Raw genomic sequence first — 14,244 nt, 5'->3', positions numbered from 1 at the left:
TCCTTGAGCATTCTTAGTAAAAGATGTATTTGTTTTGTTTTGGTTTTTAATATGAAGGTCTGGTTTAAATAAAATGGTTAACCCTTCAAAAGCCAGGACTTTGATATGCATCTAAAGGTGCAGGGTTTTGGGTGGGGTCTGCTCTATTGCAGCCAATATCTTGGCATGTTAACGCACACACAAATCTCTGGTTTATGAGACACTGGGAGCAGTTATACAGAGGGTGGGGTGGGCGAAGGGAAAGCAGTGTTTAAATCGTGCTTGGAAAACATTTTGGATTCAGTAGAAGCCAAAACCATGGGAACTGGCCTATATCCTCAGGGCTTAAAGGAGATCCAAATAGGCTTACCACGTAGTGGAAGTACTCATGGCACCAGACTTCAGCCAGACAAGGGCTCTGGTCTCTCTTGTGTGAAAATTGGCTTTGCACTCAACTCTTACAAATCTGGACCTCAGTTTCTTTACCTGTAAATATGGGTGGGTTTCCTAGCTCTAGCTTTCATGGCAATAAATCATTCTAGTGAGGACAATCAGTGTGTACAGTCTCTTCGGTCATTTTTTTGGGGACTGTGTAGTCGAGGGCTCTGGCTGTGTTTGTGGCTTGGACTTCTGAGCTCTTACCACAATTCTAATAAGGAAGGAGAAGTTGGCAATTGGAAACATTGGAGGGAATATTGGGGCATCTAAAGATCTCCCAGTTGTGGACCACTTGGGAGACTGGTTCGTCTGGGTGCTGTGTGTCTGGACATGTTACTTCAGTTTAGTGATGCACCAGTGATCAAAGAGCCATACTTAGGGAGAAGTATGGGTTGGTATGTGGTCTGCTTTATCCTCAAGTGGTGGCCATGGCACAAAAGGAAAGAGCGGAAAAGGCCGGCCTTTCTGAGTTCCTGCTACTTATTTGTTGAGCCCTCCACTGACAGGAAGCTGTCTTTATTGAATCCTTGGAGCCACACAGTAAGATCAAGTCAGGGAAGTGAGGCGCTATACAGTTTGTTCAAGGAGATGGAATTAAATTGTTTTGCTCCATTCAAAGGAGGGTTGTTTGTTTTTGTTTTTGTTTTAATTACAAGACCGTACTGTGTCACTGATTGGATGATGAAATGAGTCATACATTGTATGCTAGGATTCTAAGGAAATGGTTTTCAAAGATAGAAAAGCATACTTCTTATTAAGTATTCATGGATTTGAAAATATTGAGAAAGCAAACACGCTAAAAACAAAAACAAACAAACAAAAAAACCCCAAACCATCACCAGATAGGAAATACATTATTTCCCATGGGGCAGCGGTAAGCTCCCATCTTTCCTTCCACCTTTAGTTCTCTTAAGTAAAGGTTCTGGAATTATTCCTTTACTGGTAATAAAATGTCCTCTCTTCATTTTTCTCTCCAACGAACTTGTCTAAACAGCTTCTAATTAATCTATCGAAGTCCCAAAGACGCGTGCAATGGGACAGTAAAGGGAGTGGGTGTTTGAGGAAGTGGTGTGGTTCTCTGCTGGACTCTGGTAAAGCAGGAGTACAAGTGAGCCCCAGGCTGCGTGGTGCAGGGGAGTTTCTGGTCTTCTGAAGAGCAGGGCTTTCTTACTTTAACATACTCTGCAAGAACATGAGAATTTCTGAGTGGTCAGGTGGAACACACTAAATTGCCACCTTCTATGTCAACCATGGCCGCCTCTCACTCCTTTTGAGATCTCATATATCGAGTCCATGGTTCTCTAACGTTTTGACAGACCTAGGCACACCAGTGCTTTGGAATTTTCAGTTGTCTGACCTTTAACCTCATGGATCTATTCTGCAAACCACAAGTTAAAGTCAAGTAAGGCCTCAGAGAACAGACAGGCAGAGTGACCGATGCTGTTCCCGGTCCTGAGAGCATACAAAACAGTAGATGTTTAAATTCACTGTGGTTCATATGTTCCTCTGAGTAGAGTTCAGAGTTCAGATGCAAATGTGACTTATGTCCATGCAGTGTAAGCTGCAGCCACACGGAAAAGAACTAAACGGGAGAGAGGTCTGAAAAGCCCTAAATCGCAGTGAGCAGAGAGAGAGTTGCTGTCATTTGAGGGCCATTATCACATAAAGTCACTGGGTTTGATCTAGATTCCTGAGTTGACATGCTTTTCTGTAAATTAAAAAAAAAAGTATGCTGAGTGAATGTTAGAGATGGGAATCACAACATGCTCCCTAAAACAGCCTCTGTGGTGAGCTCCACGATGATGTAATTTACACTTGTAATAAACTGCCCACTTGGTAAAAGCTTCTCGGAGTCATTTTCTTCCAGCACATTCTTCCTTGTTGCATGCCTGATGCCTTTTTATGGTTGACATGAAGCTCCCAACAGTGTGGACTTCCAGAGTTCCTCATGAGCAGATTAGAGGTGGAGTCAGAGCCTTGTCGCTCCATGTTCTGAACTAGAGTCAGATCTGGTTCCGGGTCATTTGACATCACAGAGCCCACGCTGCACTATTAATAAGCAGCAGATGGAGCTGCATGTGCACGCTACATTTTAAAGGACACCCCGAGGCACATACTTTTCTTATTCCACGCAGCTAATTTCTGGTTGGCAAAGGACAGAATTACGATCGGCCATAATATTCCCTTGTTCTCTTACTCCGTGGATGAAAGTTTGAAGCACACAAATCCTACCATGGATTGAATTAACTTGTAAGTTTTGGAAACTTTGTGTGTGTGTGTGTGTGTGTGTGTGTGTGTGTGTGAGAGAGAGAGAGAGAGAGAGAGAGAGAGAGAGAGAGAGAGAGAGAGAGAGAGAGAGGGCCCCATTTTAGCAATGTATCAAGAGAAGGGTCACGTTAAAAGCCCTGTCAAATCTATTCACATTGAAGAGTAGAGTGCAAGGCAGGGGATGAGCTTTGGTTTGCCTCAGGGTTTGTGCCATTTTATTGACGCACGCCTGCAGTTTACTTTTGCTTCAAGGCTTTGATTTAGGAAACTTTTGGTTCCTGATCCTTATGGATGGTCCAGAGTCCTTTATTAGGACATTCCAGAGATTGGTGGAAGGAGTAGAATTTCTGGACCCCGGGAAGCTTTATAATTCATGTAGAATTGAAAAATGCCCACCGCCATAATGCTATTTTCCCATATGAATATGACCAGGAAGCAAACACCCCTCTGCTTTTGTCAGTATGGTACAGCACTCCTTCCCCTTCCTGTGCCTCTGCCTTGCTCTCTGTCTAGTTCTTTAATAATTATCCCTGTAGCCCAGCCTCCAGTGCCTCCCACAGATGTACCAGCCGGTCGAGTCTCAGAACACACAGCTGCAAGACTACCCCAAAATAAGCTTTATTGCCAGAAAAGTGTCATATCTGATACATAGACCTACAAAAACAAACATAACCAAATCCCATAAGTTTTTCCTCACAAACACTTGATTACAAATTTACACTGTTCCTCTTTTTCTTTTTTAGTTATTAAAAACAAACAAACAAAAAGAAACAAAACAAAACAAAACAAAAAAAAAGCCTCAAAAACCTTGGCTAGAGCTGGTTCCTACTCTTTGGTCGACACAGGTGTGAGAGAAATGACTGTGTGTGCTTTGGCCATTTCGTATCTTCCGAGGATGGGTTCTCCAGGGAGGAGAGCGCGGACATGTGCTCTTATTGGTGCCTCCTGGTGTGGCATCTCTTCAAATGACTAAAGCAAACTAAACATCAATTCACTTTACAAACGTATTTCATACACAATAAGCTATGATAAAATGAGGCATATGGTGTATAACTACGGTATTAATGAAAATTCTAAAAAAAAAAAAAAACAACATCAACATATACTCCTTGGCTGCATGGCATGATTGTTCGCACACATGGCAAATCCTGAAATAGCTTGAACATAATAAATGCACCATTTAATCTACGACAGCACCAAACGCAACAGAACACCAGGTGTTCCCGCTCAGAGGAACGGCGGGTTCTTCAGCTGCCTAGGGGACCACAAGTGCGCAGCGCGCCCTGGTAAGAATGAGGTGTTGTGGGAGGCACGTGTGGATCCTTGAGGTTATGAGGAGGAAGAAATACAGTACAGTTTGGCCTGCAATGCTAACGGTCTCACAAGCAGTCAAGGTATTTTGCTACAGTGGTTGAGTTTCCTCTCCTGTTGCCTGGTGAAGCTGGTGATGTGAAATACGGTCGGGCGAGCTGCTCTGGCTTTCGTTTCCTTCAGACAGGATCAAACGACTTCCACATCTTTTAAATTATTGATCGCACTGCCCGTTCAGCTCCGCGAGACTTTCTTTGAAATAGTCAGGTGCGTACCAGTTGGAGGGCTGGCAGAAAAACTAAAGGAAAACATCTCTTGAATGTATTGGATTTTTTTTTTTAAAGCACCTCTAAAAGAAATAGCTCAAATTTATAAATCTAAGAAAAACAAGCGAGTTTCCCTTTTTGTTTACATAGTTTGTTCATTTCTCCATATATTACTGCATTAAAATAAATAAACATCTATATTTTTTAATTAGCAACTATAGCAAAATACCCAAAGTGTTATAGACTGCTAACAGGAAGAATGCTCACATTTCTTTTTGTGCATTTAGTGCCATATGCTGATCTCTTGAACATTTAGGTTTTTTTTAATATATTTTAAAATGAAGTTATATAAAAAATACAGTAACTATGTTTGCCTTTGCACTCAAATCTTTGGCCATACCAGAGTCTGAATTATCCTTCCCTGTGACGGTCAACATTCCAAAGTCTGAATCAGGGAGGAAAGGAACGGAAGTCGTTCTTTGTTGTTTTGGTTTTTTTTTTTTTTTTTTTTTCCTCTTCAAAATTAGTCAGTGACGTTCCAAACACTTCTGAAGGCTGGCTGTGCTGGGATCTGAGCTGGGACCCAAGTCTGCAAAGGGCTAATACAGCTGAATCTGCAACCTCATTCTGAGAGCCTCCCCCAGCACCCCCAGGAGGTAGTTGTCCTCATTGCGCTCCTCCAATTTCCTAAGCTCCTTCTTCCCATAAAGAGGGACGCTGGTGATTTCCAGTGTGTATGTGCCGGGAGTCAGCTTCTTCTTGGCTGTGTGCAGGTAGCTGAGCCCATTCCTTTGGTGGATTCGGAAGACGCCATCGTCATTCCCTTGGGAGATGACATAACGGATGTGGTTGTTGAGGGGCTCAATGGCGGGGACCAGTTCTAGGATGTGCTCCTTGGAGCCGAGGCCGGAGAGGTTGAACTTCATGTTGACTGGGCTGTCCATGGCAACGCTTTCTAGGCTGATTTGCTCCTCCTGAGGGAAAGAGCAGGAACACGCTCGAGTTAGTACAGGGCACAAGGTAGACTCAGAGGTCACAGGGGCATGTTGAGGCCGTTCCCTGTCTGGCCATTTGCTGTCTGCAAATTCCTGTCAGGGCGGGGAAAAGCTTCATTCATTCTGCAGAGGATGCCCTGTAAATCTTCTTGACTCTCACTGAACCTCAACAAGATCGGTAAAGTCGTAGGACTTAGGTCACAGACAAGAGTCACAAATCAGATTCCTTTGAAGGGTTTATACAGCATTATGCTTAAGATTAGGTTTTAAGTTGAGAGACAATATTCTTCGGTGTCATGGCCATTAGTGGTTTGCCCATGTTTCAGTGGCTGTCCCCATACACGCTGTGTATGTGAGTAGCACTAATTGTATCCAGTAGGACATTGCTGTGTTGCGGGGGGAGGGGTTGGAGGGAGAAATGGGGGTCAATATGATCATAATACATTTTATACATGTGTGAAATTCTCAAGTAAACACTTTAATGGATGAGGACAAGAGACAAGTCTAATTTTATCTTTTGTGGGGTCAAAATGAGAAGTCTTATTGCTATGGGACAGCAGGCCCGCACCTAGGGAAATCATCTCTGGGTTCTGAATTTACTAGGAGCCTCAGTACACGCGGAGTCATCTGCCGAGGAGCCAGGATTGGTAAAAAGCGGGGCCCAGGTAATATGGACCGAATTTGTCACTTGGGATGGGAGGTAAGAATGCTGCTTGAGTTAGGACACGAAAACCCCATGATGCTTTGGTGTGGGTTTGTGCTTTAGTGACGTTATGGTTACAGAGGCTTTGAGGAACCCGCCATTATTTACACAGAATTGTGCTCTGTGTACCACAGTGAGAAGGCTTTATATCTTGATGAGCAATTTGTCATGATTAGACAATGGGTCGGATACTTACATCTACTTAAAAATAAATGCAACATTGATTTGTTATTTAAAATAGTATCAGAGATTTTGGGGGCTTAGTATGGTCCTACAGATAAGGAAAGGTTCTGAGACCCAGAATTCTGAAGCACAGCCAGTTAGTGTGTGCGTGTTGATGGGGGCAATTCTCAGCAATATTAACTAAAAGGAGAGGTGACTGGTGACATCATACTGTCCCTGGCAGGGGGAAATCACCAACATGCCTGTGTGTGGGCATTAATCACTGATGGGCACACCAGGCACTGCAGCGAGCAGTGCGCAGGCTCCGCTACATTCAGAGGCTGAGAGTTTTCAATCCTCGTTCTACAGGTGAAGGAGCTGAGGGAGAGGTTAGGTGCACACGTCCTAGGAGGCAAAGATGATCAGTGGGAAGGGCCGAGGAATACACGTGTGTGTGTGTGTGTGTGTGTGTGTGTGTGTGTGTGTGTGTGTGTGTGTGTGTGTGTGAGAGAGAGAGAGAGAGAGAGAGAGAGAGAGAGAGAGAGAGAGAGAGAGAGAGAGAGAAACCTCCCCCCTTTTTCTTTTGGCAAAGCAGGGCTTCTGCTCCGCATGCATCTACTCACGGCTGAGGCGGGCTCAGGCTCTGGCGCGTTCCTCTTCCGCCGGCCATCTTTCTTGGCGTAGCCATTGATTTTGCACTCGTAGCATGCTTCTGGGGACAGAGCGTTTTCGTCGTCCTCTGCCTCCGAATCCACTGACAGGTACTGTCCTTTGTTGAAGCCCATTCCCGAGACACAGTGGCTGTTTACAAAAGGCAAAACATCCTTAGACATTATCATCAGCCTGGGCGGTCTAAACAGAAACACAGAGCAGAACAAGCTGTGAACCAGCCACTCTCATCCTGTAGGTCGCAACCCTCGGGTCTGCCTAAGACCATGGGACAATGCAGATGTTTGTGTGATGATTCCTCACAGTAGCATCGTTACAGCCATGAGGTAGCAATGGAAATGATTTTGTGGTTGGGGTCAGCACAACAGGAGGAACTGTATTAATCACAAAACCTGATCTTTGTGGGTCTGTTCTCTGCCACACAGAGGGAAAGATTTCCTATTGCTTTGAAACAGCAAAATTCTTCTGAGGATGAGTCCTGGGCTTCTCCAGTTCTCAATCCTATACAGATCGAAGCACTTGAACGTAATCCACTTAAGGAGGTAAATGCAGCTGTGCAAGCCCCAAGACAAGGTGAGGGAAACTTGCTTCAGGAGCCTGAAGCCAGCTCTTACTGCTCAGGCAAAGATCCCTGCTCTAAGAATCAGTATTTCTGCATCCCTATTTTAGTGAGCGGTAGGAGGCCAGGCATTGGCTCTCGTTGGCTCAATCATTTCTGTTACGTGTGACTGAACATCAGTGCTGGTCAGATTGGCTCATGCCCCTTACTTAATGCCTGCTAGACTTACTAAGTCTTTCAAAGAAGGTCACCCCTATTTACTTATAGACTACCATCTTCTGTGTCCCTGAAGTTCTCTTCGGTGTGGTCTCTCGGTGTGGTGGTACTACCCTGCCACACACAAGTGGTAAGATCTGAGAAGGTTCAGTGACCCAAGGGGCAACCAGCCTGTGGGAGGAAGGGCTGTTCCCTTTCCGGGCAACATAAAACCAGATGAACAGAGAAAGAGACAAAGTCCTTCCTCAGGGGTAGCTGGGTCAGCATCTGTGGAAATCAGCAGAGCAACACAGGGGAGGAAGTCATTTACGCATCTGTCTTTCACCGTACAGATGAGCTGACTAAGCTTTGAATCTGGCCTTGAGTCCGTTATGAGGACCAATGACTGAGGTTTCCATGGAAACACATGTCTCAGGCTCTCCACAAAGGACTTGATCCTACACTGCACGGTGCCTAGTTCCAATGGTTTCACCTCTTGGGATTCGCCCGCAGGGGTGGTGAGCAAGGCTGCCTGAATGCTCTGGAGAGAGGGAGAGTCACCCTTTGTTGCTGTGGGGACACTGGGCCGTCTTACCCCTGTCCCACTCTGAAGTAGCCTGGTGGGCAGCCACAGAGGTAGCCTCCTTCCGTGTTGGAGCAGCCGTAGCTACACGGGTTCTTGGAGGAGGAGCACTCGTTCACGTCGTGACAGGCACTGGAGAACTGGTCGAAGGAGAAGCCCGAGGGACAGGCGCACTTGTAACTCCCCAGGGTGTTGTAGCAAGAGGCCGAGCCACAGGCACCGGGGTTGGAACATTCATTCTCATCTGTTCAGAGAAAGAAAGACGCCCTTACACAAGGAAGGGGGAGGGGCAAGGGCGAAGAAGGTGGTGGTCTCCAAGGGCCTATCAGTTCACACCGCAGATAACTTTAAAAGTACTCTCACGATGGACTTCAAGGCAATAAGAAGAGTTAATTAAAATATCACTCCAATATATGTCTTTACGTGCTTGAGAAAGCCACAGCCCCCTGCACTGCCCTGCCCTCTCTACTCTACAGTACTATTTGTGAGCATACTGGCGGCCTGTAGGGACAGAGATCTGCAGTTTGCCCAATGAATAATTCTTTTATTCTCATAACAAAGGGCTATTTCAAAAGCCTGTATTTTAGGCAAATCCTGAGAGAGAACAGATCGGCAGTTTCCAGAGGTGGCGGGGAGGAGGGAGGAAGAGGGAAGAGTGGCATCAGTTATGGGGTTTCTATTGGGGGGCAATGGAGACTGTTGGGGTCCAGGACTGCATACTCTTAGGAGAACACACCTAAACACTAAAACTGTAGGAGGGTGAATTGTGTGGTACGTGAACCTTGTGGATTTTTTTAAAAAGCCCATCTCTCTATTAGGATTTGTGCCTGGTGGCCCTTAGCACATCCACCACCTCTGAATTTTTCTCTGAAAAAATCAGGGCCTTCTATAAAAAACAATGAAAAGGACCCTGATCGACTCTATTGAACTGAGAGTGGTTTTAACAGCCCCGGAGCCTGCCTGGTGCAGACTGGGCCTTCTGTGAGGATTATACCCTCCCCGCCATCGCTGACACTGAGCTCTTGCTGCTAAATGCTTAGCTCTGTCCTGCAGAAGCCTGGTGGAGGCTTAATTACAGCTCTGCTTTCAGTCGCTGTTATCAAGGGTTAAGCCCCAAGGTGCTTTTGACTTTGGGAATTATGAGGTCGCTGTTTGGTGGCTGAGATAACCCTGGGTTTGACTCCTCTGAGCTTTATTATAACCCAAACTTCACGCTGGGCACGAATCATATCTGTTCCATGGAATTCCTTCCATTCCTGTGACTGCTCATGGAGGGTAGAGGGTCTGTGGACATATTTTAGCCTGAGTGCAAGTAGGCTGTGAGCGCGCATGACCCGGGGAACACAATGATTACAGGGTTCCGGGGGTGGGGGTGGGGGCGGAGGGAACCCACAGCGGCTCAGGGAGATTTCCTGATGGAGTTGGGACTCAGCAGAGGCCTCTAGACAGGAAATTGAACTTCGTAAAGCACAGGATAGAGGCTACCAAAAGGGCAGGCATTAGGCAAATTTAATGTAATGTGCATAGTTGGAGAATTAAATGAGACAAGGGAATGAAGAACTCTTAGCCACTGAATACAAAATATGGTCATTTGCCTAATATGCGAAATCTCCTGGCATCTATTTTATGCACAGAAAATACATAAATTCCCAGTAGGTTGGCTATGTGGGATCTGAATGGATCCACTGCTTCGTTTCTATATTTGAGAGGCTTGGAATTCTGCCCCAAAGCTTCATCCACTCTCATAGTTCGTTTTCACATTCATATGTAGTATTTCTCTTCTAACATGGAATCTAATCAGATTACAACTTAATGGCATGTTCCCACTGAGACTTTGTTCAGGCATTGTGTAAGTCAGAAAAATTACCAAGAAAGCCAATTAATTGGGTAAATTGAATTTAAATATTCCATTTACGAGAACATTTTAAAACAGGATTATGTTTCTGGAAGTACCGTGTGCTTTCATATTTATACACTATAAATATATAACATGGCATGGACTTAGCTAAGAATGGCCTTGTTTGAGGTATACTGTGAATTGAGATGCCTTGCTTGGCTATGTTGGGACTGTTTAAGGAAAGCTTATATAATGCGAAAGTTATCCGCGGTAAATGGCGGGAAAAAAAAAAAAAGCACACCAAAATATTTTCACCATATGCAAATGTTCCGTATCAGCGCACGGTTTCAATCAAATGATCACAATACCCGATGGTGGTTGAGAACGCTGTCTACACTCAGAAAGTCTGTCCTAGGATGTTCTCTCAATGCCTTGTGGTAATGAGCTGGAAGCTCACAAAGTGGGAGTTTGTATGAAAAGCTTTCTCCAAAATTATCACTTTCAGGGACTGTTTACTCATCTCAAGGTGGTACCAGGAACACTGGTGTGAACTTTGGAGATTCCCTATTTGAGGGAGTCTGATGTACTGACTGAAACTTTAGGACTGTTCACCAGAGAGACAGGAAAGTTCTCTCTCTCTCTCTCTCTCTCTCTCTCTCTCTCTCTCTCTCTCTCTCTCTCTCTCTCTCTTTCTCTCGTCCCTCCAACCACATTTACACCAACAGACGCGGATAACCTGAACTTGGTCCTAATCTCACTACTCTAATTTGTTGCTTTCATTGGCTTCCCGGCTGGGGTGAGTTCACTGTTTCTGCCCTATCTCTGAGCTACAATTCCAATTGTGTTGTGTGGTTTAAAAGAAAGAACAGTGTTCGTTTTATCAGAGCTGAGCTGACTCCCTGGAGGGATCCAGAAACCTTTGCAATTCTGTCTCTGTCTACGGAAGGGGCGACTGCCTAAAGATAATCATTTGGAGAAAGAAAAGCTAACTCTGTCTGGGGAGAGCGGACACCTGCTGATGTGCTTTGAGCTCCTTTCCTTGACCCTTGTGTTTTTGAGCCTGGGTCTCCCAGGCCTTGGATCCTCCTGCTTCAGTCTTTGGGTGATGGCAGGGCAGGCAAGTGCTCCCAAGCCTGTTCAAGGTGTTTCTTGGATTAGAAGACTCGCAGGCCTGGGCCTGGACTCTGGAGGTCTAGGCTAAGTAGAACACTTAACTCAAGGAACTTGTGAAAACGCAAGTGGGATGGCGCCTCAGCATTTCAAACCGCACACAGGCCATTCCTCGACAGAAACTCCAAAGTTAGTAAAGGCTCGGGCAGATGATTTTGCAGTGGATGTTTACCAGATCAAAACTTCAAGAAGTGAAAAAACTTGAACTGGTGACTTGTATATGTTCTAATTTCTAAGTTCTCCTTGAAAGCAAGAATTCTGTGTAAACTGACTATTAGAGAATCATTCTTCTGCCTTAAATTCTGCAGAACTAACCACCAAGTCTGCAGTCCTTACTAAAACGATGGGTCTGGGTGTTTACAAACACCATAATGTAATACAGTTCTCCAACATCTTTAATAGTCAAAACCACTATTTTCTATAAAGAGCTTGACAGCACATGGCCTTATATACATGAATGAATATATCAGGGCTTAAGGAATTCTGCAACTTTTTTTTTCATGAAGAAAAAGAAGTGAATTATATTTACAAAATATAATTTTGATTGGCTGTTTAACTCATTGCTTTGATAATCGTTCAAAACTTTAGCCTTATCTTTCTTTGCTAGCTGTACATTTTTAAAGTTTTCTGTTCATCCTTTTTAGTGTGATGCTTCCCCACACATAATCATTAGGCCTTGCTCTGAATCCCAGGCCGTCTGCCTCTCCTCCCACAGATGTGCATATCTGGTGGGGCAAAGCCTCTGCCCCTGGCCTGGCAGGAGGCCACAGTCCAGATAAGAAGAACTTTGTGGACCTCATCTCTCTTATGAAATGCTCAGTTTTCTTCTCAGCTCATTAAGCTGCCATTAGAGAATTCTTTTTGAGAAGAACATAAAAGATCACATCGAATCAATTCATTTGGTGTATGATTACAGCACATTCGAATGACGTGTGTAGTGTCTTAAATCACTTCAGAGACAAGGAAGCAGCCTCCTACTCTCTGGGGGAGCTCTGCTTCTCTCCCATCGGGCAACTCGAGTTTCTGCTCTCACAACATGCTGGGCAGGGTAGCTATGGAGTGCATTCAAAGAGAGCCATGAAACTGGGCATATGCTCGGTCAGCTACTGGGGAAGAGTAACGGTCTCTTTGATCAGTGGTTTCTTATGGGGAGAATTTCTGTGATTACTATGAGTGTAGAGAAGGGAACAGAATGCTTGTTGTGTTTTCTTTGATACACATTTGTGTCTGGAGTTGTCAGTCGCATTTGCTCCAACTAGTTGCTGTTTCTGTGTTAAAGCAGCATAGTAATACTCGTTAAATCTATGTCCTTGGGGGCTTAGAATTACTTCCCAGGCTCGGTGATGTAGGCCTAAGTCCTTGCCCTGGGAAGCAGAGGTTGCAGGATCGAGGACAGCCTGGGGCTACATAGCGAGTTATAGACAAGAAAGTTACAGACGAGCCTGGACTATATGAGGCCCTGTCACTCAAAGGATGGAAAGAGTCCTTTAGATTTATCCCAGGGTAATGGGTGAACCCATCCACAAACTGAATCTAACAGAATACTAATGAAAAGTGGCAAGGCATGGCAAACGTAGATGGCTTTTGTGACACCATCCCCAACCTCACTGTACGTCCAGTCAAAGTGACTGCACCTCTGGTTGATGTACCTTTAAATATTCCGAAAACACATTTAGGATGGATTTTGTCACATGCACAAGTACAGAGATGAGCACAAGAAAACCCTGGTGTGCATCAGTGTTTTTATGCAGACTTCTCCTGTCTACCCTTTCAACAGTGCGTAGGGGCGGGATAGAACCTTACACTCTATCCCCCTCGCACACGAACCTTAAATGGTTAAACTGGTTTTAGGAGTCTGTACTGCAACTATAGTGCCTATTATTTAGTTTACTCAGACACTGAAGTCGTGAAAAGCCACGGGCTGGGCCACCAAGGAGTACTCACCGACACACTGGTTCCACTGGTAGTGCTGGACATATCCCTGCGGGCAGCCGCACCGATAACCTCCCAGGATGTTCTGGCAGCCATGTTGGCACCTGTGGTTTCCGTCACATTCGTCAACATCTGCAAAAACAACCCAAGCACGGTCTTCACATTCACTTGGTAAATGCATTCCAAACGCAACCTTTAAGGGAACAAACAAGCAACGTACAGCCTACGCGACTGGGCTTTTCTTTAACATGGCTCTTAGTCAGTGATGGTGCAAAGAATGGCTGAGATAAGAAACCACCTGATTCTTATGCTGTCCACCAGACCACAGCGCACCAGCGCTCTGAGTAACTGTAATTTCAGCAAATCAACCATAGTCGCCACAAATGTGGTACGTTTTTAGTTGACTGGCTCCATATGGTACGATTTATTTGGCAAATTTTCTATATTTGCATTGAAGATTGTAGTTGATTCAAAAGTGATTCATATGTATCTTTCCCCATTGTGGTAAGATACAAATACTACGGAGTTATCTCTAAAGTACAATGGTTTTGCATGAGAAAATTTTTTTATTCCCAGTCAAGACTAATTAGATGCAAATCCTTTTCAAGGATTTGGATACTTTGTTATTTTTAGGCAAGATGTGGTACTACATATGGAATAATTTCTTTGTTAATATATGCATACAATTTTGGAATGACAACTAAGGCTTTGAAATCTACCCCAAAAGAGTGAAATAGAATTGGCATGCGTGATGCGTGTGTAACAAATTTACATGGATAATTAATAAATGGTATCTTATGTGGATGGTCACGAGCTGAACTCACACATGGCGAGCAGCTGTAGGCTCAGAATGCTTTCAATGACTATTGATTTCAAATACAAAAGCTAAAATTACAATTTTTAAATAAAAATGGCTGAAAAATGCACACAAAAGTCGTATAATTCGTAGAGCGTGTTTAGTATTTTGATTGTATCTAGCGTGGAAAATCACATATTTCTAGGAATGACTTTAAAAAAGGATGACTAACTGGAAAATGTAAATTCCAACACGATATAAACACGCGAAGGTGATGTGGCTGGCCTCATAACCCGAGACACGCAACACTAACGTATCTGCCTTCCTGTGCGTGACGTGAGTGAGCGTGTGCCAAGTGAACGCTGCAGAGCCCCACGTGAC

At 44.5% G+C, this 14,244-nt stretch overlaps 1 protein-coding gene across 1 annotated transcript in view; it reads right to left on the bottom strand.

Annotated features, from left to right (window-relative positions):
- Positions 1–3,574: 3,574 nt before the first annotated feature.
- Fbn2 (fibrillin 2) overlaps positions 3,575–14,244 on the bottom strand; it is a 207,062-nt gene continuing 196,392 nt past the window's right edge. The window contains 4 exon segments of the mRNA XM_032885839.1: positions 3,575–5,236; positions 6,746–6,923; positions 8,141–8,372; positions 13,080–13,199. Of these exon segments, the coding sequence (XP_032741730.1) occupies positions 4,862–5,236; positions 6,746–6,923; positions 8,141–8,372; positions 13,080–13,199 (905 nt within the window). The 3' untranslated portion in view covers positions 3,575–4,861.

The sequence above is a fragment of the Rattus rattus genome, chromosome 15 (genome assembly GCF_011064425.1).
Source record: "Rattus rattus isolate New Zealand chromosome 15, Rrattus_CSIRO_v1, whole genome shotgun sequence".
Lineage (NCBI taxonomy): Eukaryota > Metazoa > Chordata > Mammalia > Rodentia > Muridae > Rattus > Rattus rattus.
Note: the sequence above shows the minus strand (reverse complement) of the source record. Positions and strands in the feature narration are given on the sequence as shown.